General features: G+C 39.5%; 2 protein-coding genes across 2 annotated transcripts in view; both read right to left on the minus strand.

Annotated features, from left to right (window-relative positions):
- Positions 1 to 405: 405 nt before the first annotated feature.
- Positions 406 to 1,398, minus strand: LOC309517470 (olfactory receptor 14I1-like; the record flags this gene model as incomplete). Its single annotated transcript, XM_082196702.1, has 1 exon — positions 406 to 1,398. The coding sequence occupies one exon, from the start codon at positions 1,396 to 1,398 to the stop codon at positions 406 to 408; it is 993 nt and encodes a 330-aa protein (XP_082052828.1).
- A 3,942-nt stretch (positions 1,399 to 5,340) lies between these two features.
- The window catches only part of LOC309517471 (uncharacterized protein), a gene marked incomplete at both ends in the record, with an annotated part of 28,022 nt that continues 5,755 nt past the window's right edge, over positions 5,341 to 27,607 (minus strand). The window contains 3 exons of the mRNA XM_082196703.1: positions 5,341 to 6,355; positions 8,838 to 9,547; positions 14,819 to 15,203. Coding sequence (XP_082052829.1) covers positions 5,341 to 6,355; positions 8,838 to 9,547; positions 14,819 to 15,203 — 2,110 coding nt within the window. The remainder of the gene's footprint in view (positions 6,356 to 8,837; positions 9,548 to 14,818; positions 15,204 to 27,607) is intronic.

Consider the following 27,607-nt stretch of genomic DNA (forward strand, 5'->3'; position numbering starts at 1 on the left):
TGTCTGCCCACTTTATTAAAAAAACAATGGGACACAGAGCAGAACAGGGTCCTAGATGAAGACATAAGAACATGGGTAGGTATACTTCAAATCAGGGGAGCTGACTTGCCCCCACATTGAGGGAGCCCACTCATGTCATGCATTACATGATGGCGCTGGGAGGAGGCAGGATGCATGGAGGGTGATCTGTGCCCTTTGTTCATCTCAGCCCCCACCTGGCTCCTGGGTGAGGGCAGGGGCACTTGGAGGACACCCAGTGGTGGTGGAGACTGGTTGCCCCCTCAATATTGCAGGGCTCAGCCCTCTGCCCACCAATATTGAGGGGGCCAAAGCCCCTTCCGGTCCCTATATGTGGCGCTCCTGCTTCAAATCATCTTGTGCCAGTCAGAAACTTCCATATCTGACTCAGGGAGTAGATGTTCCTGTTTGCATGTTATCCCACAGACCTATACAGCCACATTTTCCTTTGGTATGCTTTTTCCAGGCTCTGCCATAGATTTTCCACAACACTGCTTTGATCTCCTTGTTTCTCATGCTATAAATTATTGGATTCATCAGTGGGGGAAGGACACAGTAAGCCATGGCAACTAAACTGTCGAGACCCAGCACAGATTTGGAAGTTAGTTTTAGGTTGGCGAAGATGCCAGTGAAAGTAAATAAGGAGACAACGCTGAGATGAGGAAGGCAAGTAGAGAAGGCTTTGTCTCTACTCTGTGCCGAAGGAATTCTGAACACTGTTTTGAAGATCTCCACATAGGACACAACTATGAAACTGAAGCAGCCGAGTCCTAGACATGCACTCAAGCCCAGAGCCACAGCTTCAACAAGGTACAAGTCAGAACAGGAGAGCTTAAGTAGTTGAGGTATCTCACAGAAGAACTGGTTGATGATGTTGGAACAGAAAGGAACAGCGAAGGTGGCTCCAGTGTGTAATGTTGCGAAAAGGAGACCACTGATCCATGTACTAGTCACCATTTGGATGCAGGCTTCCTTATTCACTACTGTTTCATAATGCAATGGGTCACAAATGGCAACATACCGGTCATATGCCATGACTGTGAGCAGGAAAAAGTCTGATGCCATGAAGAAAAAGAGAAAGAAGACTTGAGCGATGCACTCCGAATAAGATATCAACCTGGTATTCATGAGACAGTTAGCCATGGCTTTTAGTATTGTGACTGAGATGTACCCAAGGTCCATAACAGACAAATTTGCCAGGAAGAAGTACATGGGATTGTGAAGATGGGGATCTGTGACCACAGCCACAAGGATGAGGATGTTCCCTAGCAATGCTGCCATATAGATCAGTAGAAAGATCACAAAATATACAAGCTGTATCTCCCGAACGTCAGAGAAACCTAGGAGGAGGAATTCCGTAATGGTGCTTTCATTGGACATTTTGTCCTTAATACATTTTGCCCTACAAAAAAACAGGCAGCATAACCAAAGTTAGTAAGGCGGAATTCTCTTTTCTTACTCATATGCCCCCATTTAAAAGGCTACTTTTAAAGTACACATTCCTCACATACAAAAAAATTCATTGCTCCACCCCCCACCCCACCCCTCTATTTTAATAGAAATGGATTTTGGGGTAGTGGTTGAGATGTAGCAAATGTCTGGTTATTGTAGGTTGACCAGAAAGAAGTACATAGGAGTGTGGAGTTTGTGGTTCAGGGCAACAGCAATGGTGATTAGGAAATTCCCCACTAAGGCTGTTAAATAAATGGAGAGAAATATCACAAAGTAAAAAAAAAAAATCTTCTTCTCGGTCACTGGAAAACCCCATCAGAAGAAATTCTCTCACTGTAGACTGGTTGGCCACTTTAATTCTTTAGTATTTCTTTAAACAATTTCTTGAAGAGTAGCTCTGTTATTGTGTTTTAGCAGCTCAAGCCGAGGTGTTTGTAACACCTAAAATTAGAAAGGAGTTAATGAAAGTCTGTTGGATGAGGAAACATGCAGGCAATTGTATGTGGGGTTTGCTCCCTAACCCAATATGAGGTAATGGGTGATGCCAGCAGTAGACATTCAACTGACACCATTCATTCTCCCCGGTACTAATAGAATTTTAGAGTTGAAAAGGAGCATGGGGAGCATCTCAGCAAAGACCCAACTTGGTTTCATGTTGAATCAAGATTGAGAAAGTAGAATCAAATACACACTACAGCTTATCAGAGCAACCTTGCTATTAGATGTAAATAAGCAGATTCACATTGGTTTGGTTGCATAAAGGACATTTACTATGGTGGGGTGTTTTTTTGTTTTTTTGTGAACCATAATGCTGCTTCTTTATCTAAAAAAGCAAATCACATACCACCTAGCATTAATGAAAAATAATTTGGCTTTGATGAGCGTTCAGAATTTAAGACCAATCACCAGAATTTTGAAACACCACTGTATTATCTTCTCTTACCTATAAATACTACCCATTTTTTCATAGAATAATCATGTCTTCATTTATCCTACTGCTGTATTAAACATTTTATGGTCTTTTCAGAACTGAAATATGAGCACTAGATGTAAAGAAATTTAAAAAATCTCCTTGGAGTGTGGTTGCATAAAGGAACTTTACACTTGATGTTTTGGTATGTTTGCTAACCCAATGCTTTAACTTTCTTTTTAAAAATGCAAACTACACGCTTCCTAGCATTAATGAAAAATCATGAAGCTTTTAAGCCCAATCACGAGAATTTTGAAACAACACATTATTATCTTCTCTTACCTATAAATGTAATCACTTTTTATCAGAGAAAAATTATGTTTGCATTAACCTTACTGCTGTATTAAACATTTGAGATCTTTTCATAACTGAAATATAAGCACCTTCCAAGCCCTAGTCTGCACTGAGGATGAACTAATAGGATTCTTCTCACCTCTGTCTTTGTCTGGAAGAAGAAAATTCCAAAATGATGAAGTGTGGTCTTTAGCAGATGATTTATAGTTTGTGACAAAGAGGATTCAATTGAGCCTCCCTGCTTTCTGTAGTGTTTCAAAGAATCACTCCTTGGAGAACATCACCATGCGGACTTGCAAATCCTAATTTACAAAACAAGTGATGCAATTGTCTATATTTCCTACCACTATTTCCCCTCTATCTTTAAACCACTGACCCTTAACTTCAGTCTTATGTAAAGGATGCTTAAGAGTGACTTGCTGATGAATGGAGACAGAATGGGAAACTGATTTCAAAATCTGTTTGGTTGTTATATCTTTTTTATTGACCAAGATGTCAAGCTGCAACTCGAATGAAGTACTGAATCTGATTAACATAAGTAAATTATTCTGACTATTCTGAGCCAGTATAGTGTTGTGCTTAGAGTGTTGGACTAGGACTAGGGAACCCAGGTTCAAATCTCTGTTCAGCCATTAAGATAACTGGGTGACCTTTCACCAATTTTCTCAGGCTAAGCTAACTTACCGAGCTATCTGGAGGTTAGACTTGGGAAGGTGACCTTCAGTTCCTTGGAGGAAAGCTGGGATATAATGACAAAAAGTAAATATTGGGAGCAAAACATCTGAAACAGCTCTATGATTATGAACTGGAACAATAGTTCCGTTTAAAGAAATTTGGGATGGATCCAAAGCAAAACGTTATGCTTTGAAATAGGATGTGGGTGTGTTAGGTGTTCACACCTATGGTGGAGATGAATTAGGAAAGGCTGAAGGACTCTAGCTGGATTGAAGCTGGTTTGAGAAACAATACTGTTACTGTTTCATCTGTATTCCTAGACCCCCCCATCAAATCACAGGATCTGGCAAGTGTTAAAATCTAAGCAAGGATTTTATTTCCTGGAATAGCCTCTGCTGTACCTCATTCCAAAGGAAACACAAACCCTGTTCATTGTGAAATGATTAACAATCTCTGCATTTAAATTGCACCCATTTTTTACACTTTCTGAACACACTCCTCCTGTAAAATACACATTTTTCAATTCTTTACATTTTAAATTCTTTACAATTAATTTCCCTATTAAACATCCACTTTGTACATAAATACATTTTGTGAGCACATCTTGCATTTGGAAACCTCATTGCAAGAAGGATCGGTGGATCGGTCTTAAATATTGAGTCATGTTGTTGAATTTATCAATGGGCTTGTCCCTACTTTTTCCAGTCCTCCTTTGCCAATTGCTTCCATGATCTTTTGATGTGAACTACCAAGACAGCAATTTTATTCAGCATTAAATGAGCAGAAATTTCACATATGATAGATTTCTGAGAAGTGTATTGGATAATTGCAGCCCCTTCTCTCCCTCCCATCACAGGTTATTTATGTTACAAATAAGCACCCACAAACAGCATAAGAGATTTTGGAAGAGCATTTCACATCAGCTTTTATTTCATTCACCAACCGCTAAGGAGTCTCTTTTACGTTCGAAGCATTAATGTCTGGCATGGAAAACTGTACGTTGACTTTCATTGCTGGAATTGGAAGTGCAACCCACTCACATATTTAAAGCAAAACTTGTTGTTACTAACCCAACAAAGTAATGGTCAATGAATTCAAGTAACAATGACTCTGATGAATGAATCAAAATAGTTATCATAATTAGTTGCGAAAGGCTTTTATTTGCACTATAGGATTTTAAAAAATAAAATAAGAATAATTCTGACTTTCTATCCACAGTCATAACCTTCAGGACAACTGAAGTTATAGTAAATATAATGAACTAAAGGTTTAAAAAAATCTGTTCTAGGAACAAGTCAATAGAAACTGTATCTCTTTATCTCTTTTCATACGCCACATGCAGCCTCAGCAGCAATAACCAGGAAAAAGGATTTAAAAAGCCCAGATCATCTTTGTGGGATCCATTTCATATGCATGCTGAAATGTCATTATCTTAGCCTTACATCTAAAGACAAGCAGAGATGAAGCCAAAAGAACCTACCAGTATCACAATGATCTAGTCTAGTTTAGTCACAATTACACAATTGTATGTGTCTGCCCACTTTATTAAAAAAAAGAAAGCAATGGGACACAGAACAGAACAGGGTCATAATGAAGACATAAGAACATGGGTAGGTACAGTTTAAATCATGGGAGCTGACTTGCCCCCCATATTGATGCGTCACATGATGGCGCTGGGAGGAGGCAGGATGCATGGAGGGTGATCTGTGCCCTTTGTTCATCTCAGCCCCCGCCTGGCTCCTGGGTGAGGGCAGGGGCACCCGGAGGGCACCTGGTGGTGGCGGAGGATGGTTGCCCCTCAATATTGCAGGGCTAAGCCCTCTGCCCACCAATATTGAGGGGGCCAAAGCCCCTTCCAGTCCCTATATGTGGCGCCCCTGCTTCAAATCATCTTGTGTACTATGTGCCAGTCAGAAACTTCCATATCTGACTCAGGGAGTAGATGTTCCTGTTTGCATATTATGCCACAGACCTATACAGCCACATTTTCCTTTGGTATGCTTTTTCCAGGATCTGCCATAGATTTTCCACAACACTGCTTTGATCTCCTTGTTTCTCATGCTATAAATTATTGGATTCATCAGTGGGGGAAGGACACAGTAAGCCATGGCAACTAAACTGTCCAGACCTACCAGGGAGTTGGAAGTTGGTTTTAGGTTGGCGAAGATGCCAGTGAAAAGAAATAAGGAGACAACGCTGAGATGAGGAATGCAAGTAGAGAAGGCTTTGTCTCTACTCTGTGCCGAAGGAATTCTGAACACTGTTTTGAAGATCTCCACATAGGACACAACTATGAAACTAAAGCAGCCGAGTCCTAGACATGCACTCAAGCCCAGAGCCACAGCTTCAACAAGGTACAAGTCAGAACAGGAGAGCTTAAGTAGTTGAGGTATCTCACAGAAGAACTGATTGATGGTGTTGGAACAGAAAGGAACAGCGAAGGTTGCTCCAGTGTGTAATGTTGCATAAAGGAGACCACTGATCCATGTACTAGTCACCATTTGGATGCAGGCTTCCTTATTCACTACTGTTTCATAATGCAATGGGTCACAAATGGCAACATACCGGTCATACGCCATGACTGTGAGGAGGAAAAAGTCTGATGCCATGAAGAAAAAGAGAAAGAAGACTTGAGCAATGCACTCCGAATAAGATATCAACCTGGTATTCATGAGACAGTTAGCCATGGCTTTTAGTATTGTGACTGAGATGTACCCAAGGTCCATAACAGACAAATTTGCCAGGAAGAAGTACATGGGATTGTGAAGATGGGGATCTGTGACCACAGCCACAAGGATGAGGATGTTCCCTAGCAATGCTGCCATATAGATCAGTAGAAAGATCACAAAATATACAAGCTGTATCTCCCGAACTTCAGAGAAACCCAAGAGGAGGAATTCCGTAATGGTGCTTTCATTGGACATTTTGTCCTTAATACATTTTGCCCTACAAAAAAAACAGGCAGCATAACCAAAGTTAGTAAGGCAGAATTCTCTTTTTGTTACTCATATACCCCCCTTAAAAAGGCTACTTTTGATCTGGGGGGAAGAAAATGTCATAATTTTGACATGGGTGTTGCCCCCCACCCCCTATTTCCTCCCCATTAACAATAACTGAATGGATTTAAAGTTTTAAGGGGGGAGAGAGATAAGTTTCATCATCTCTTAATACCAGAGAACAGCATAGTGCTGCCCGCTCTCCCCATACCAAGCTTATCCAATATACCCGTCTCTCAAATCATTAGAACTACAATAGAAATTAAATTCTTTGAATCTCATGGCACACACATAGTGCTCAGTGAAGAGCAGTTTATCATGCCGTGGTAGTATTGATCGGGGATGGACACATTAGATTAGAAGGTCCTACTTTTCCTTCCCCAGACACAGATAACTGCTATCAATTCTGATCACATATTTGGAGTAGGAGGCAGGGGTCTAGGAACTGTGTGAATCAAATGGCAACATTCATCCTGTCCTCGCATGGAAATAAAATTCAGTGCTCCATCCCCCACCCCCACCCCTCTATTTTAATAGAAATGGAAAGAAATGTCAAGAAAAATACATGAACTATTTTGATTGTGAGAGCGAAAGGCACTCATTGGTTAAGTGCAGGCAGGAACAAGGAAGGCAAGAATTATGAACTGCTTAATTTTTACCTTTCAGTTGGATGGCATGAGGTTGCAAAATATGAATAGGTACTGAACAGGTTGAGGGAACATTCAGGTTAACCCCGATGATATGCCATGTGTTCAATTTGCCCTACTGAAATCCTCAGAAGCTCACTTCTCCCCCAACAGAGCCTGTTAATAAATGCATTGCAGCCTACAGGTGGCATCACACATTGTATCTGTGGTCCCAAGAGTGCAAAAGACATTGGGAAAGAGACTACCAAACTTATTCTCAGTAGAACTGGAGATTCTCAGGTAGTCTCTAAAGCTCATCAGGGGGGAATACATGAAATATTGTGTGTGTGTTTCAAAAGGATCAGAAACTTGAAAGTAATAGTTAATGCAGATTCAGGTTGTGAAGTCAGAATTTTGGAAATTAATTATTCTCATTTACTTGCCTGTATATTTACTTCTATTAATACATGTGCATACTGCACAAAATACTAGAACATCACCATTCCCTGCATCAGGATGTCAGCATGCCCTCTCTATATGACCCCAGTTCAATTCCATAAAAAGGTGCGATGAAACAGCCATATCATAATGATACGTGGCATTCTCCAGTTGTGTAAAAACTTACATAGCCCAAATAGTACCAAACAGGCACAGTAGGGAGATATCTGCATCCCTGGGTTTGTAGTTTGTGAGAGAGTGTGTGAGTTTTGTAAAAGAGACAGGGAGGGAGAGAAATTGGTACCAAATGCTGCCTGACTGTTGCAGGAAGAGTAGAAAACCAGAACACTGGAAGGGATTGAATGGATATCCTGGAATAGGGCAAGGACATGGCTTGCTGGAACCATAATAGAAGCATTACACACACACACACACACACACACACTGTGTGTGTGAATCCCATTTATTTGTGACTGATGGCAATCTCTCTACAACAGAGAATTGTGTAACCACCAAAAACTGAATTGTTGCTTAAGTTTTCAAATGTAACAATTAAAGTTTATCACAATTAGCTTCATGAAATTCACAGCTGGATACAGTGTGATAATAATGTTTGTTGGAAAATTATAGTTAACAAACAAATTTAAATCATAAAATTGATGTCTCTCAGAAATGCAATTGCATAATTGTCATTAACCAAGTAAAACATTTTATATTGAGGTTACATTTTCTTCATCTGAGACGCACACAATAGAGTTTTCAGGTCATTCTCAGCCTCATCATTATCAAAATTATTAACAACAGCTATATGCCCCTTTTCACAGGAACTCAGAAAGTACAAAAAGTGGATTGTAGTGTTACTGTTTTCAAACCAACTCTCTGAGGTAGCTGAGACTGTAAGACAGTATGTGTTCAAAGACTGTCCTGTGAGATTCATCACTGAGTAAATTTTTTAATGAATATCGCCTCACTGAAAGCCAGAAGCTCCACCACACCACATTTGTTAGAGATTTCGAACAGTAACAAAGATTAGATGTTTCCCAGGAAAATGATCTACACATCTAGAAAATTCAGCTGAACCATTTTTCCACCCTTGTAGATATGTGTACACCTTCCCACCAACCTCCCCACCTTTATCAACTTCCATTATTTAATACTACACAGTGCATAGGTCTATTTTCCTGTTTCAGAAATCTGAGCCTAATTAAGGGGGAAGTCTTTCTCCTGGCAAGATGTTTCAGGGCCTCCTTGACTTTCTTGTTTCTCAGACTATAAATGAAAGGGTTCAGCAATGGAGTTACCACTATGTTCAGTATGCTGACTACCTTGTTCAGGTCTAAAGAGTGATTTTTTCGTGGCTGAACATACATGAAAATGCAACTCCCATAGTAGAGTGTCACCACAATTAGATGAGAAGTACATGTAGAGAATGCTTTCTGTCGTCCTTTGGCTGCAGGGATCCTAAGCACTGTTCCAATGATGAAGATATAGGACAAACTTGTCACCAGTAATGAGCCCAGAAGCAGCAAAGCTGCACTTACAAAATCAATCATTTCAATTTTCCTTACATCAAAACAGGCCAGCTTGAGTAAGGGGTCAACATCACAAAAGAAATGTTTAATGACATTGGGTCCACAAAATGGCAGCTGGCCTATCAGGATTGTAGGTGGTAGGACTGCAAAGAAGCCCCACATCCAGGAGGCAGCAATAAGCTGGAGGCAAAGGCGCATGGTCATGATGGCTGCATATCTCAGTGGGTTGCAAATGGCAAGATAGCGGTCAAACGACATGACAGCCAAAAGGAAAAACTCACTGGAACCTGCTGAGAAGAAAATGTAGGCTTGCAAGATACAACTATGGACAGAGATGGATTTTCTCTGACTCATGAAGTTGACTAGCATTTTGGGGATAACTGTGGTGGTGTAGAGAGCCTCCAAAATAGACAAGTTGGCAATGAACATGTACATTGGGCTATGAAGGCTGTTCTCACAGCACACCAAGGTAATAATGATAAAGTTGCCTACCATAGCAACAGTGTAGGTGATGAAGAATAAAGTGAAGAGTACTGGTTCATCCACCTTAGTATCAGAGAAACCTAAGAGGATGAATTCAGTTACAATCCTTGTCTGGTTCCTCATTGTGATGTGCTGCTGAAACAGTCACTTGAGGAAATGGAGAGATGGGTAGCAGCTGGGCAGACAAATTCTTTTTCCACTCTGAAATTTTAGATAAGATAAGACAGGCATGAAAACTGAGTCTGAGAAGCATGGAAGAGTCCATATGGCATTCCCAGTCAGACCATGCATGGAGAAATCAATTTGTTGTTGTTGTTTAGTTGTTTAGTCATGTCCGACTCTTCGTGACCCCATGGACCAGAGCACGCCAGGCACTTCTGTCCTCCACTGCCTCCCGCACTGCGAGAAATCAATTATGCTTGCTTAAACTAAGGGAAAGAAGGGAAGAGAGTATTGAAAGAACCAAAACTGGAATTCTATGTTTCATGAATGCAAAACATTTGCCCTCTATCAAATTACACAATAGAAATGTGCAATAAGGCCAATATTTCATTTTTAAACATAAATAAATAAAGTAAAACACTTTAGAGAGTGTTAAACATGTTTATCACCCATTAATTTCAAATGCAAGACATGTGAGTAATTTCCTAAGTGTTCCAGTTTAAAATCAATGGTACTGAAAAGCACTAATTGATAACCTGACTCTTATTATTTAATTTATCCAACATGCCCCCAGCTTCTGTTTTAAACTCTTACCATTGGAATATTTTAATAAAATAAATACACATATTATTATCTCAGTATGTTTCACTTCTTCTACCAGTAGTGACACTGCTGGAATGAATTTTAGAACAGAACAAAGAGAATGAGGAAGCAGAGGAAAAAAGTGGATGGAACATAAACAGTGATGGCAAGAGAAGCAGAAGAGAAAATAGAACCATTCCCACCTCTCTCAGGTCTTCAGCAATAAGCCTTTATCTCTTTTCTCTACAGATGTAACTTGCACCCATAGGGTGCCAATGAAACCCCAATCTTCATTATCGGTTTCCCCTTCTTATTTTCATTTATATGTTTGTCAAAATAAAAGGTAATTCATGAAGCATAGTCTAATTAAGCTACAATTTTTTTCTGCCTTGCCTCTTTCAGAGAGCTGCAGGGATAAAACCGAAAACAAACATATATTTCCAAATTGCCAAAATTAAGCAATGGGTCCATCCTCAGCAATATTAATGTTTTTTTTCAAGCTTCTTTCAGGTTTTCATTATCTTGGATTCTTACCACCCCCACAGGAGAGAACTGGCTGAACATAGGTGTGTGAGAGAGCAGTTAATACTGTTTTAAAAGTTTCAGTGTAAATATTAGGTGAATGAAGAAGGCAGCAGCCTAGAACATTATAGTCCTTTATCCTTTTCTTCATGATAGAGACCAAATGAACACAGTGTTGTTTACTACAGGATATGTGGAAACAGTTATTCATCAAAGGGTAAGTATGTATCCCCAAGGAACAAATTATATCAGGCCTACCAATCTATCCCTGAACCAGTTCCAAAGCACTTATTTGCAGACATTTAAAATACAGAATGAATAATGAAATATTTTGTTTCTCTGATCACTGAATCTTCCACTGCTGCAATAGGTGTATTCACACACAGAATTCAATGAGTTTAGAATTTGTGTGAGCTGTACACCTGTACAATTATTCACATGTAATGTTTAATGAGTGTTGAGTCTATATACATATTTACAAAAACTCCGTAGGGAGACAACTTGTGCCTTGGTTCAATGTAATATGTGAACAAGCCTATTGTCATCTGGCATGTTTCATTGGATTTGTGTTGGGTGTTGCACCTTTGTGGAGTTATCTACAAAATGTCTTCTAGATTCACATTTGTGTGAATCTGAATGTCTCTCATCAGGTGAAACATTTGAGGAATTTTGAGGAAAGCAAAAAAATGTATTTCATTACAGCTAATGAGATTTCTTGCGGTAGATGACATAAACTACACTTTGTGGTTGAATATGGCAGTTTAAGGACACTTTCCCAGACTTATTCAAAGCAGTTAGCAAAGAGATAAAACAATAGGATCATAAAAAAACTAGAGCCATTCTTTGAAACATGCAAAGGTTAAAATACTAAAATAGTTTAAAATCGCCTCAGTTTCCTAATCATCTGGGTAGACTTGTCTGAACTACAATGTTTTTAGCTGGCACAAAAAATAGTACAGTGAAAGCAGCTGCTTGATCTCAATAGGCAGGGAATTCCATAGTGTAGGCACTGCTACACTAAATGATCAAGTTTTTTTCTGGCACTTGTAGTAGTGCTGATTTTGCCAATCAAAGTGGTTCAGTGGGCACATGTGGGGTAAGGCAATCTCACAAGCAAACTGGTCCCATGTTATTAATGGCTTTATATACTGATAGTAACAGCTTGAACTTGGACCAATAGCAAATTGTCAGCCAGTGCAGATCTCTGAGCACATGGACCCCACTTCTGTCAGAAATCGTGCTGCAGCATTCTGCGCTAACTGCAGCTTCCAGATCTAATGTTATGCATAGAATATTAAAATTAATGACCTGTTAAAATCAATGGACATGACTAGCGTATGTCCATTAATTCCAATAGGTCTACTCTCAGTAGAATTTAATATGCTAAACCCCTTACTGGGGATAGTGTACGTAGAAGTGACAATATTCTAGTGTTTCTAAATGCCTCTGAAAAAGCATTTAAGAACTTTAACAAGTCTTAAAACTCTTACGTTATTTTTTCCAGGCCAATAAATGCAAGGCGAGGAACTGTGATGGGAAAAGTTACTAACAGACATCTTGGCAAGCAACTGTGCACAGAGCACACAATTCTAAATTTTAGAGTGCATTCTACCACACCACTTATTTGAGAAGTTAACTGTTTTGTTATACTGCAATAGATGCAGCATATCTCAGGGCTATTGCATTATACGTTCCTCATGCCTTGACTTTGTACCAGGGATGGACAGATCAGTCTAATCCATATCAGTTATCCATACCCATGTGCAGAATGTTCTTAATGGGCAACCTTGCCTAGTGCTACCACTGATATCTGATCAGCACCAAGCAGTCATTTTTGTTCTCTCAGGCATTTGGGTGCTGACATGGACATAGTGCTGTTTCTTGTAGCCATTTTAGGGGACATTCTATCAGTTTATGTAGGAATTATCCTGTTTATGGGACGAACTGTGTACTTATTGAATAATCACTTTTAATGTGATAATGTGCAGTGATAAGACTCCACTTCCAATATCAAGGGTTATCAATGATTCCTATCAAAAATGTACACTGTACTTCACATGTTTTATTGGTTTATCCTTTCTGGCCAAACTAGAAACAACATTGGACACACACTTAGCAATTGCATGAGTGTTGTTGTTTTTTGTTTGTGCTCTCTGATCTGGCTCAGACTGTTATGTTGAGTGTGGAAGTTTTACCCTTGGCTTCTTTGCTGTACACCTGGGCAGTGTTCACACAGCAGTTTATTTCATTTTCTGGATGCTTCCCTGCTAATTTGTGCATTATATTCAAGCTTTCACATGACATAAGAGCCACTTCTTAGAAATCTAAGAGAACAACTGCAGTGCTTCTTTCCATGTTATTTGCTTCAAGGAAGTAGTAGTAGAAGAAGAAGAAGAAGAAGAAGAAGAAGAAGAAGAAGAAGAAGAAGAAGAAGAAACCATGTTTCCAAGTTTGGAATCCATTTGCAAGCCTGAAAGCTTGTACAGGGCTATGTACCAGCTGAAATACCGCAGATTGTTTCACAAGCAAATTTCCTTTAGAAAAGCTGGTTATGGAGCCTCACTCCCCAAACTGCCCCCTCCCCTCAATAGGTGGATCAAGGAGAGGAAGGACACTTGAGGAGCACTCACACACCCAGCAAAGGATTGCTCACTGCATAACAGCTGTAATCCTGCAGGATACAGATGACACTCTGAAATTGGATTTCCTCACTCACCCACCCCAGGATCAACAGCTGTGTAGGGGAAAGGGCAATCTTTCAGATTCTGAGTGAGGCTTTGCCAATGGCTTTCCTAAAAGAAAGCTTCTTATGAAGCATGGCACATCCACACCAGACTGAATGCTCAATTGTTGGGTCAATCCTGGGGTGGGAGTTGAGGTTGGAAACCACAAAACTAGAAGGGATGTAATGGAGTACCCTGGAATGGGATATGTCTGACTGGCTGGCTGGCACCTTAAACAGAAACATTCCACACCAAAATATTTTGCTGCAGATTCCATTTAATAGAGACAAATGACTGTCTCTCTACAACAGAGTACTAGTTGACTATGCAAAAGAAAATTGTGGCTTAATTCTTCAACGTTTTCAATTAGAAATCATCAAAAATAACTTCAAGTATTTCACAACTGGCTTCAGCATGACCAAAAAATTCCCCAGAAAATATTTGTGGAATATATTGCTGCTGGAGATCTATAAATTCAAATATAAAGTACCAGTCAAAACATTAAACAAAACTCAGAAATGCAACTATATAATTGTAATTAGCTAAGTGAAACAGTTTCTTGAGGATTTATTTTCCACATCTAACACTCACAGAATAATTTTCAGGTTTGTCGTAATATATATTATTAATAACAATGATATTGGTTTTCTGCTGCTTTCCAAAGGAGCTCAGGAAACCACAAAATTGTGAGAATGTGTGACCCCTGGTGAGAATATTCAATCTGGTCTTCTCAGTAAAAACTACAAACTCAACCCCACCCACTACTAAAAGTTTTAAAGCTGTAATAAAGATTTTTATTTTTAATTTTGCCAATAGTCCCCATTTACTTTCATTGTTAATTAACACTACATAGTGTAGGGAAACTTTCCCCTGTTTCCAGGACTCAGCAATTAATTAAAGAGAAAATCTTTCTTCTGGTTAAATGTCGCAGGGCCTCTTTCACTTTCTTGTTTCTCAGACTATAAATGAAAGGATTCAGTAATGGAGTTATCACTGTGTTCAGTATGCTGGCTACCTTGTTGAGGTCCAATGAGTGGTTTTTTTGTGGCTGAACATAAATGAAAATAGAACTCCCATAGAACAGTGTCACCACAATTAGGTGAGAGGCACATGTAGAGAATGCTTTCTGTCGTCCTTTTGCTGAGGGGATCCTAAGCACTGTTCCAATAATGGATATATAGGACACACTTGTCAACAGTAATGAGCCTAGGAGGAGCAAAGCTGAATTGACAAAATTAATCATTTCAATTTTCCTTACATCAGAGCAGGCCAGCTTGAGAATTGGGTCAACATCACAAAAGAAATGGTTGATAGAATTGGGTCCACAAAATGGCAGCTGGCTTACCAGGATTGTAGGTGGTAGGACTGCAAAGAAGCCCCACATCCAGGAGGCAGCAATAAGCAGGAGGCAAAGTCTCAAGGTCATGATGGCTGTATATCTCAGTGGGTTGCAAATGGCAAGATAGCGGTCAAATGACATGACAGCCAGAAGGAAGAACTCACTGGAACCTGCTGAGAAATAGATGTAGACCTGCAAAATGCAACTATGGAAGGCGATAGATTTTCTCTGACTCATGAAGTTGACTAGCATTTTGGGGATAACCGCGGTGGTGTACAGAGTCTCTAGAAATGACAGGTTAGCAATAAACATGTACATTGGGCTGTGAAGAGTCCTCTCACACCACACCAAGGCAATAATGATAAAGTTGCCTACCAAAGCAAAAACATAGCTGATGAAGAATAAAGTGAAGAGTACAAGTTCAACCCTTTTAGTTCCAGCGAATCCTAATAGGATGAATTCAGTCACATTCCTTGTCTGGTTCCTCATTGTAATGTGCAGCTGAAAGAGTCACTTGGGATAGTAGAGGTACAGGTATTGGTCATACCAATTCTTCTTCTGCTGTGATAATTCTGGATTATGTAAGAAAGGTATAGAAACCATGAGCCAGAGAAGGACAAAACTTCCCACATGCCTGTTTCTGTGAGATAATGCATGGAGCTATACATGAGAAACACCAGCTGTTTTTGTTTAAATCAAGGGAAGAAATGGACCATGAGAAATTGAAAAAAATACAAGATATTAGGACTGATATACTATTTTTCATAGATTGAAAACTAAGCCCTTTCTTGTACTAAACTGAATAAATGATGAAATAAAGAAAAGTTTCATTAAAAAACTTTTGAAAAGCGTTATAGACAATAAAAATGTTTATCTCCTACAAATTTCAAAAGGGAGAAGCATAAGCAACCTCCTAAATAAGTTTGAAACTAGTACACACAAGTTCTTACCTTCAAGCTTAATATTTAATTTAACTGTTTGAAACTGTTACTGTTGAAATATTTTAATAAATAATGAACCATATCTGATGCTGCTGCTTCGGCAGCACTTCAGACTTCCACTAATGCCACAGAACTTTCCCCTCCTCTCCTCCATAGTGTCTCCTGCATCCTCAATATCTGCTCCAGAGAGGAGGAAGACCCGTTGGAGCAGATTTAAAGAATACATAGAGAAGACAGGGTTGAAAGTTCAGTTGTTCAAATCAAACTCCCTACATGAAGCACTACTCAAAACCCTATATTTATATATATTGTTATGGAACAGGCTCCCCTCCCCAGCTTGAGGTGTTGTTGTTTTTTACTTCTTTTGGCAGTACAGTGGTACCTTGGGTTACAGTGGTACCAGCAATAGTACCTTGGGTTAAGAACTTTACTTCAGGATGAGAACAGAAATCGCATGGCAGCAGTGCGGCAGCAGCAGGATGCCCCATTAGCTAAAGTGGTGCTTCAGGTTAAGAACAGTTTCAGGTTAAGAACAGACCTCCAGAATGAATTAAGTTCTTAACCCGAGGTACCACTGTAGTAGTATTGCTGCAATACCTTTTAAGCAAAACAGGGGAAAAAAATGTGACCAGAAAGTGGATGGCACATTAGTAGAAAGAGCAAGGGAAGTAGGAGAGAAAAGAGAACCATTCTGCAACCCTCTCTCTTTGCAAATATAATTTGCACCCATAGTGTCTCATGGAACCATAAATTTCCCATTATTATCCTTTGCTCCCTCTTATCTTCCTTGATTTGTTTGTGAAAGTAAGAATTAAATCATGTTACCATGGATGGTCTCATTGAGATACATTGTTTTTATCTGTCTTGCCTCATTCAGAAAGCTATAGAGATTCATACTGGAGACACACCCCTCACAGTCATAGTTCCAGTTTGACAGCAATAAGTAATTTGTTCATTCAGGGTCATATTGCTTCTTTTCAAGTTTCTTTTATAACTTCATACTGTTAGTTTTGTGGGCCATGGAATCATTTTAATATTTGAAGCAATTGGAGGAGGATAATACAGTGGTACCTCGGGTTACATATGCTTCAGGTTACATACGCTTCAGGTTACAGACCCTGCTAACCCAGAAATATTACCTTGGGTTAAGAACTTTGCTTCAGGATGAGAACAGAAATCGTGCAGCAGTGGCACAGCAGCAGCAGGAGGCCCCATTAGCTAAAGTGGTGCTTCAGGATAAGAGCAGTTTCAGGTTAAGAACGGACCTCCGGAACGAATTAAGTTCTTAACCCGAGGTACCACTGTACTTAATACCCTTTTAATTTTTTTAAAAATTTGCAGTTTAAATATTATAAGAATTAAGTAGCCACCAACCTGTGTCATGCCCCACTCTTCTTTTCTTAATGATAGAGACTGAATTAGCACAACTCTGTTTCCTACAGAATATATGGGAAAAAATTGTTCATCATTCAGCAGGTATGCATCCCAAAGGATCAAACTATGGCAACACTTTCCTGAGTCAATTCCAAAGCACATATATGCAGAACTTTAAGAGTTCTCTGACCTCAGATTCAATGCCCTAACATAAAGTATAATGTTCCTCCCATCGCTTAAAATCAGGCTGATCTCACATTACATTTAATGTGTGTAGAACATAAGAATTTAAGTTGTGCACTTGTTCTGTTATTCTCATGTAATGCTTATTGAGTGTAAAGCCTGTCCTCGTGTGTAGACAATTGTTGAGCCATATAAATCAACAAGGGCACACTCTTAAACACAATGCGGTATAGAGACAACCTGTCCACAAGCCTATTGTCATGTGGGCTGGTATTGGGTGATGCCCTTTTGCTGGTTAACCTCCAATATGACCCCTTTTTTGGAATTTGGATGTCTCTCCTCAGGTGAAACATGTGAGGAACTTTGAGAAAAGCTCCAGGTATTTCATTGCAATCAACAGATGTGCCAACTCTAGGAAGCCAATGTGTCTCCAGCTCCCTCAATCTTTATTGGAAAGGGCGCCTCAATGTTGAGGGGATCAGACACAGTGCACATGCATGACGTCACAGGTGTTGCACATTGCGTCACAGTTTCCAGAACACTCAGCCTACTCCAGATGTTGCGATGTCCTGAATGCTGATTGTGTGACACCACACGTGTGTGATGCACAACGTGTGTGATGTCACATACATGCAGTGTGTGCTAGGCCCCCTCAATCTTGCGGGCAACCTGGAACCTCTGACAAATAATCTAATTCCCTGAAGAAAGATTACACAGCCCACAATGTAGTGGTGGAATAGTGTAGTTTTTTCTTCCGAGCCCCTACAGGTGCAATGACACTCCATTGGGGTCAGGGAAGCACCCAACACCCCTCTATGGGATTGCCCAGTGTTGACCACTGGGAAGGTGCAAGCCAAGCTACCAGGGTGTCACTGGGCAGCTAGGGGAAGAGGTTCCAGAGTGGCAGAGGCTCTAACCTGAGTTTAGTACATGGCTCAGGCCCCTTATGGGGGCCCTTATTCTATGCTGATCCAGCCCACTCCATTTCCTCCAAATTATACAGAACTTCAGAAACTCCTAACAATATTAAGCCTTTTTTTTAACTTAGGGAAAGGCAAAAAACAGTAACAATGAATGAAGGCCAAGAATTTGAAGCTCAGTGCAAAGAAAGAGACACTGTTTGGAGGGGGGTTCCTCAGTTTGTTTTGGTAGGGTACATCCTTTTCTGTATGGGGTCACCCTCCCCCTGAAGTTGCAGTTGTGCTCCTTACAGGTACACTTGGATCTATTACTGCCCTTAGATGCACAAATGGCATGTGTTTTGTGGAGTGCTTTCTGGATAGACATAAATTGACTTCAATGTTCTTTGCTCTGATAAACCCTAGGCTAGATTACAGCAGCTGCATTATACACGAAACTGCCTTTAAACTTAAGAGTATATGAAGCATGTGCTGGATAAGGCCAAAGTCCTATCTAATCTAGCATTCTGTTCTCCCAGTGGCCAAGCAGATGCCGATGAGAAGCTCACAAGCAGAAACTGAGCACAGAGCACTCCCTGGTCTATGATTCCCAGCCAGAGGCATATAGTCACTGATAGTGAAGACCATTGATAGTCCGGAAGCTGCAGCTAGTGAATAATAAAGCAGGTGGATTTCTGATGGCCTGAAGGGAGCCGAAACATTTATTTTCTTCTTCTTTTTTCTTCAAATCACTTTTGCAAGAGCTGGCAGATTTCTAAACAGAGAAGCAGCATGAAACTCCTCAAAGGTCACCACACACCCTTGTTGCGAGCTACTTAACACTGTATGTGACCAACTAGCACAAACACAATGCATACCCTGATACACTTTCAGCAGAAAAAGAAGGAAATGAGAATCAAATTTGGAGAAGCAACCATGTAACTGGTCCACTGATGCAGCTTTCCTTACATAATGATACCTCTGAAACCTTTCTAGGAAGAGCTAAAGCAGTAGCAGTTGAAGACCCAAGAGATGTTATGGTCTCTTGCTAAATTAAATTTAGGCAACAGCTTCAGAGACCACATGGGGAGGCCAGAGTTGACTGTGTTTTCTCACAGAAGTAGGCTAATTTTCTCTCCTGCTTATTACAATACCAGTGATCACATCAAAGCTGTAAGTACATTAGATTTTTGAAGGTCTTGGTGAAGTAGAATCTCAGATCTTGGACACATCAGGTATTTATGGTGCACTTATTTAATTTCATTTCATTTAACATGTATCAATTCAAGAGTTTCAGGCTTGCTTATCACACAATGTTATGGCAACTAAAGTGAAGCATTTTATTTTAATGGCAGATTTGAGGTTTTCCCATTGACATTAGGGGACTTTAATTTGCTTCCTTCAGACTGGATTCTCTCTCTCTCTCTCTCTCTCTCTCTCTCTCTCTCTCTCTCTCATCTAGCTAGCTAGTTATCATCTTAATTTTGCTACTTAAACACATTTAGTGTGAAAGCCACAGAAAGTCCTGTGAGATTGGGCAATGGCTTTTAGATTCAATAATTCATTAAAAATGATTGGACAAACAATGAGGGCAGGTCAACATACCAATTGAAGCATCTAGGTACAGATGCATTGTACTGCTAAATAATACATTGAGGGTCATAACATATAGGATGAACAGCAAATTTCCATATGTGGTGAATATATTTTTGTTTTGTTTTGGGGAAAATTAGGCTTGTCTGCTGCATAATTGCCTTCCAAAGAAGGTACATATCCTTCTCTAAAAGGTATTGGACCACTTCTCATTGCTTCTTTGTTGAATTCTTTGTTGTTGTTCTAAATAGTCACATCTTAATGGACACAATCCCACTGACTCCAGTGTCAACACAGAAAAGCAAAGTGGGAGAGCTGCTGTGCAGCCCCTTAAATGGAATCCACCTGTCTCTTCTACAACAGGCACAGATAACTCAAGAAACACTATGGTGGTGGTGGTTAACCCATCTGGCTTGGTTTTGCCAGTCACTCTGGGTGGCTCCCAGCAGAACAGTAAAAACAATATTTTAATAATGATTTTTGTTATATCTCAGCCTATTCCTAATAATGAAGAGCAAGGAGGTGGGGAAGTGAAGAGAGATACATAGATGTGCAGATTAGAAGAATAGCATGGAAAGCAGAGTGTGATTAAAATGGAAGCAAAGGTCTAGAAGTTATCATTTGATAGATGTAATCTGTATATGGTTGGAAACTATTGAGCCCAACTTACCCCCTCAGTGTTTTTATTATTGACATGGATGTTGCTGGACAGCAGGTAATATTAGCCTTCTTATGGATGAGATGATTTTTTTTTTTTTACTTTTTAGTGTGATGGTAATAAATTCTTTCTGCAGAGTTTCTGGCATTCAGAGTAGACAATATTAAACTGGATGGATAAACATAAGATCATAGGAGGGCATAAGAAGGCACTGCTGAATCAGGCTCATGGCCAGTCAAGCCCAGTATTCTGCTTTCCAGTCACAGCAGCCAAGCAGATGCCTATAGGAAGTCCAAAAGCAGGAGACAGATAAGATTTTTAAAGACACAATTTAAGTTCCTGAAATTTTTCACGAGGTAAAGTGACCAAAAATAGAATCACCCATATGCTTTGAACATTGTGAAGAAATAAACTGATAACCAAATGAAAATGTGGATAAAATGAAATAAAAAAAATATTATTTCCTCCCTCCAGATATTTGTCACAAGTCTTCAGAATGGCAGTGGATAACTTCACAAGCAGAGTTACAGAATTTGTATTAGTAGGAATGTCACAAAATTCAGAATTTGAACAGTTTTTATTTTTTCTGTTCCTGACTGTTTATATAGCTACTTGGTTAGGGAATGTCACCATTATAATCACTGTAATATCAGACCACCACCTCCACATGCCCTTATATTTCTTACTGGCCAACTTGGCTTTTCTGGATGTTAGTGAATCTACAGTAACTGCACCTAAATTGCTGCAAGTGCTCTTTTCCCAGAACAAAACCATCTCCTTCAATGGGTGTTTGACACAGATTTTCTTTTTTCACTTCATTGGGGGTACAGTCGTTTTCTCTCTTGCAATGATGGCAGTTGATCGATATCTAGCTATTCACAAGCCATTGAAGTACATGATCATCATGAACAAGAAAACCTGCTTTGGGATCATTTTGTGTGCATGGCTAGGTGGCTCCATTCACTCCATGGTCCAGGTAGCACTGATCCTGCAGTTACCATTCTGTGGTCCCAACATACTGGATAATTTCTACTGCAATGTTCCACAGGTGGTCAGACTGGCCTGCACAGACATCTATACTGTTGAACTACTTATGGTCTCCAACAATGGACTTGTTGTGACAGGAACCTTCATTGCTTTGCTCATTTCATACAGCATCATCTTGTTCAAGATAAGAAATCATGTCTCAGAAGGGAAGCACAAAGCTCTTTCAACATGTGCAGCCCAGATCACAGTAGTGAGTTTACACTTCATCCCATGTATCTATATTTATGACCAGCCCTTCAAGAAATTTACAGCGGATAAGGTGGTCTCCATTCTCTACACAGTTATCAGCCCAGTGCTGAATCCAATCATTTACACATTAAGAAATACAGAGATGAAAAATGCTATAAGGAGGCAAGTGAGGAAAGTGCTGAGGTTTTATCAGAAAGATTCAAAACTGTAAATGTTATTTAAATGTATATTGATTCTTATTTAAGCATCCTTATATATTGCTTTAAACTTATTTAGTGATGAAATTACCAAAAAATAAAAAATAGAGTTATATTATATTATTAGTTTCTGCCAAATGCCCAGGAAAAGAGAACTGCATTTACCTGGCACTGAAATGATGAGAAGTGGGGTTTTCTGCGGAAAGCATTCTTTTTTAAAAATGAGATACGACTACAAAAAGGGCCTGTTCTCTTGTCACCACCTTCTAGACCTCCCTCAACAGTGGCACAAAGAGAAGGGTTTCTCATGATGATGTCACAGTCCCAGTAGTTTTACATAGGGAAAGTCAGTGCTTGGGGTCCTGGGCCACATAAGACTTTTAATATCTAAACACCTCAAATTTGGCATGGAAACAAAAGGGCTGCCAGTGTATATTCAGGCCGTAAACTATATTACGGTTAAGGACATAATGAGTTGGATTTATGTAGTAGTAGTAGTAGTAGTAGTAGTAGTAGTAGCAGAAGAAGAAGAAGAAGAAGAAGAAGAAGAAGAAGAAGAAGAAGAAGTAATAATAATAATAATAATAATAATAATAATAATAATAATAATAAATTTATTTATATCCTGCCCTCCCTGGCCAGGACCAGGCTCAGGGCGGCTAACATCAGAGTATATAATACATTAAAACATAATGTAGGCCATTTCAGGAAGTTAACATTAGTTGAATGAGTAGTTCTAATAACAAAAATGAAATTTGCAATACCTGAAGGTGCAGCTTCAGGGTTGAGAGCAATAAAACAAGAAAGACTCACTGTGTTCTGTATAAGAATTAATGCATGGGTACTCATCTAAAGTACTGATCTGCCCCCTGTCACTATAGCAGTGTTAGTGTTGATATTTTATTCTGTTTTTAGTTTATTGCTGATTTTATTTTTTAAAATGTTTTCAATAGTTGTTTTTACTGTTTTACTTTTACTGTTGATGTTGTTGTTTTATTTTCTTCATAAACTGCTTTTTACAACCAAGTGGTGCATAAATTTGTCCCCATGAAAGAGGCAGAGTGCCATGGGGTCATGAGGGCCTTCAAAAGGCTACTCAGCTGTAAGCCTCAAAGGATAGCATGATCTAATGGGGCTATAGTCAAGGTATTGCTCTTTGACCTTTACTCCTGACCATTAGGTCCAGTCATGACCGACTCTGGGGTTGCGGTGCTCATCTCGCTTTATTGGCCGGCGTACAGCTTCCAGGTCATGTGGCCAGCATGACTAAGCCGCTTCTGGCGAACCAGAGCAGCGCACGGAAATGCCATTTACCTTCCCACCGGAGCGGTATCTATTTATCTACTTGCAGTTTGATGTGCTTTCGAACTGCTCGGTTGGCAGGAGCAGGGACCGATCAGCAGGAGCTCAACCTGTCACGGGGATTCGAACCACCGACCTTCTGATCAGCATGTCCTAGGCTCTGTGGTTTAACCCACAGCACCACCTGTATCCCTCTTCTTTGACCTTTAGAAAAGCCCCATTTGCACTTGCAGTGGTGTGGAGGGGTCTTTGTGCTTATTGTTTAGCAGCACATTCTACAAAAACCTCATGGGACATGGTGACATTCTCTGGATTCTATGAAGTGTTACCAGGCTTGAAGTGTTACCAAGCCCTGCATGGCTGCATGTGTTTGGAAGACATTTCTGTAAAGCCTGGAGTTTGAAAATGACCCTCAACCACTTGAGATATTTAACATTTTGGGTGCAATTTCTTGCCCCCACCATCAAATTATTTTCAAAGTTTTCCTCTCTTTCGCCCCCTTCAAATATCTTCTTGTTTTGCTGCCAACAGCTCAAATTTTCAAAACTCCACCCTTTTCTTATACAATTTTTGACCCATTAAGGCGTAAGCAAATAAAAGTGCACAAATAATCTTTGGTGGGACACCAGGGTCTTGTTAAGCCTTGTGTTTATGCCTTGTGTTTGGTGGGACACCAGCCTTGTGTTTATGCTGTGTACACTTGATTGTGGGATGGTGACAATGAGGGGTTGAGCACTTTGAATGCCATACTTAAGCTTCAGACAGTATTTCACTGCATTTTCCTGATGTTTTATTACCTGATAATTTCCATGTTTTATGTGATCTTTCACATGATGTAAAAGCCACATCTGAAAAACTAGCAGAATCTGGTGGAAGTTTAGCACTCATTTCCATGTTATTTGCTTCCATAAAAAAATCATTTGCAACTCTGAAATCAGAAAATCAAAGGAGTTTTGTGTTGTAATTTCAGAGCTTAGCCACAATTCTATTTGTCTGGGAACCCCTTTATGGGGAATCCGCACAGAACAGGGTGACATGTGGATAGCATAATCACATATGCAAGGCCAATCACAATCCAGCTGTCATAAATCCTGGGATTGAATTGACATACTATGATGCAGAAGGGGGTAGAATGTGTGTGCCCTGAAGGGTGGCTGTGAACTAATCAGGCAAAGGAAGAAGGCTAAGTATAAGGCAGGGGAGGGGAGGGGAGCAGAGCAGAGAGATTTAGTGAGATAGACCATACAATAGGGCTGTCTTCCATCATTTTTTTGGAGTTTTTGAGAAAAAGAAAAAGTCTCAACAGCTTTTGGGGTGTCCTGGTTATTACTTTTTGAAATAAAACCAATTTTGGAAAGAGCAAAAAATGAGCACAGAACTACTGATATATCACAAATGGATTCTTTATTTACTGCATTCGCAATTATTTAAGATAAAATCCATTTTGGAAAGAAACTACTTTTGCCATTTTATGGGTGTTTATTGTTTGTTTACAGATAGTTGCCTTGGTGATATTAGCTTGTGTCTCTTGCAGTAGACCAACGACCCTCTTTATTGTTTTATTGTAGGTGTTTGTCAGGCAGAATAAACCCATTTCATTTCGTCAGTCACACATACATTTGCACACTGCTGAAGACTGAAGAATCTGTTTTCCATCTCTGATTGTGTGCCAAACTAAATATAACATGGTACTTGCAATTAGCAGCAGCATGAATTCATTGTCATTATCATTATCATCATTATCATTTTTTTGCTGTGTGTTGTGTGCTGAGAGAGAATTGCAGTGGGAAATTTAATGGTGAAGTCTGGATAGTTCACTCAGCAATTTATTTATGGCTGTGGTTCACAAGTTAGTTTGATAGTGAAATGGAATTAAATGTGACCTTGTACCACTCAGACCAACACTGCAAACAACAAGAGAAAGAACTGAACTCTTTCGACACACCAGGTCTAGAACAAAAATGAAGATGAAAGATTACACACGTGTAATGGATTATAAATATATACGTAAGATTTAACCAAGGTTGCTGTTTGTAAGGTGAAATCGTGGACAGCTGGAAGAATGGCTTGACAACAAGTGAAGGATGTCAAGTGGAGACTAAATAAGAAAGGAAGCAGTGAAACAGTTCTAATAACATATCTTGGACATATGATTGCATCGGAAGTGGGAAACCTGATTTTAAGAAATTGTATTAAATTAATTTGGTTTGACTGGAATAGTTTGGAAAATTAATAAAAATATTTTTAAAAAAACAAAAAGACAAACCAACCACAATTAGATCAGACCCTTATGTTTGGGTGTTGACCTTTAACCATTTGCTTCATGCTGTAGTCTTGATCAGATATGAGTCTATGGCACTATTTGCATTGGGAAGAACTTCCATTGGCCCAAATTGGTGGTGGGGTCGGGAAGCAGAAAACTAGTAGGGGTGTAATGGAGTACCCTGGAATAGGGCATGGTTGGGTGATTGGCTGGAGGCCTAAACAGGAACATTCCACACCAAAATATATTGCCTCAGATCCCACTTATGTTAGAAAAATGACAGTCTATCCACAACAGAAAACTGTGTTATCACAAATTGTTCCTTAATTCTTCAACTCTAAAATTAAAAATTATCAGGAATACTTTCAAGGAATTCACAGCTGCCTCTAGAGAGCTAAACGTGTTTGTAGAAAAAAATACTGTTGGAGATCTATAAATCATAATTAAAGTACAATTTGAAACATTAAACTTGATGCCACTCAGAAACACAGTTACATTATTTTCATTAGCCTAGGAAAACAGCTTCTAGCGATGGTTAATTTTCTCCTTCCAATAATAACATATCATAGTTTTCAGGGGCTTTTTTAGATTCCCAATTATAGAAATTGTTAATAACTACCATATTTATAGGCTACTGTTTCCAAACAAGCTCAAAGAGTCATGAGTGGATAGTTTTTGTAGCAACTTACTGATCTGGAGTTGAAAGACAGTGGCTGTTCAAAGAATATACTGTGAGAGTTATCCATGAAAGAGGATTTTAAGTTTTAAACACCACAGAATTTCAATAGTTAGTTTGAAAGCTGTAATTAAAGTTCAATATCTCCAAAAAGAATGACCTACAGAATATTCCCAGAACTTTCAGCTGAACCATATTTCTTTCCCATTCCAATGCATGCATGTAAACCCCTACATAATCTTCATTTACTTACATTGTCATTTAATACTACACAGTGTTGGGACCCTTCTTCTGTTTTCAGGACTCTGAGGTTAATTAAGGGGAAAATCTTTCTTCTGACTAAATGGTCCAGGGCCTCCTTGACTTTTTTGTTTCTTAGGCTATAAATAAAGGGATTCATTAATGGAGTTATCACTGTGTTCAGTATGCTGGCTACCTTGTTGAGGTCCAACGAGTGATTTTTTTGTGGCTGAACATAAATGAAAATAGAACTCCCATAGAACAGTGTCACCACAATTAGGTGAGAGGCACACGTAGAGAATGCTTTCTGTCGTCCTTTTGCTGACGGGATCCTCAGCACTGTTGCAATAATGAATATATAGGATACACTTGTCACCAGTAATGAGCCTAGGAGGAGCAAGGCTGAATTGACAAAATTAATAATCTCAATCTTCTTTACATCAAAGCAGGCCAGCTTGAGAACTGGGTCAACATCACAAAAGAAATGGTTGATGGAATTGGGTCCACAAAATGGCAGCTGGCCTACCAGGATTGTAGGTGGTAGGACTGCAAAGAAGCCCCACATCCAGGAGGCAGCTATAAGTTGAAAACATACATGTGTGCTCATGATGGCTGCATATCTCAGAGGGTTGCAAATGGCCAGATAGCGGTCAAATGACATGATAGCCAAAAGGAAGAACTCTGTGGAACCTGTTGAGAAATATATGTAAGCCTGCAGGATGCAACTATGGAAGGCGATAGATTTTCTTTGACTCATGAAATTGAATAGCATTTTAGGGATAACTGTGGTGGTGAATATAATCTCTAAAAAAGACAGGTTAGCAATGAACATGTACATTGGGCTGTGAAGGCTGTTCTCACACCACACCAAGGTAATAACGATAAAGTTGCCTACCATAGCAACAGTGTAGGTGATGAAGAATAAAATGAAAAGTAGCGGTTCAACCCTCTTAGTCCCAATGAATCCTAGGAGAATAAATTCATTCACAGTCCTTGTCTGGTTCCTCATTATGCTGTACAAGTAATACGTCACTTGAATAAATGGAGAGCAGCAAGATGAACAATTCTTCTATGTTGAAATCTCTACATGATACAATGGTAGAGACACCATAAGTTATTTAAGCACAAAAGATGCTGGATGGTGATTCCTGTGGGATAATGCATGGAAATATGTATGAGAAACATCAGCTATGCTTGTTTAAACCCAGAGACAAAGTGAAAAGAGCGGTGTAA

This window comes from Podarcis vaucheri (genome assembly GCF_965113315.1).
Source record: "Podarcis vaucheri genome assembly, chromosome: 13".
In the NCBI taxonomy this organism is placed as follows: domain Eukaryota; kingdom Metazoa; phylum Chordata; class Lepidosauria; order Squamata; family Lacertidae; genus Podarcis; species Podarcis vaucheri.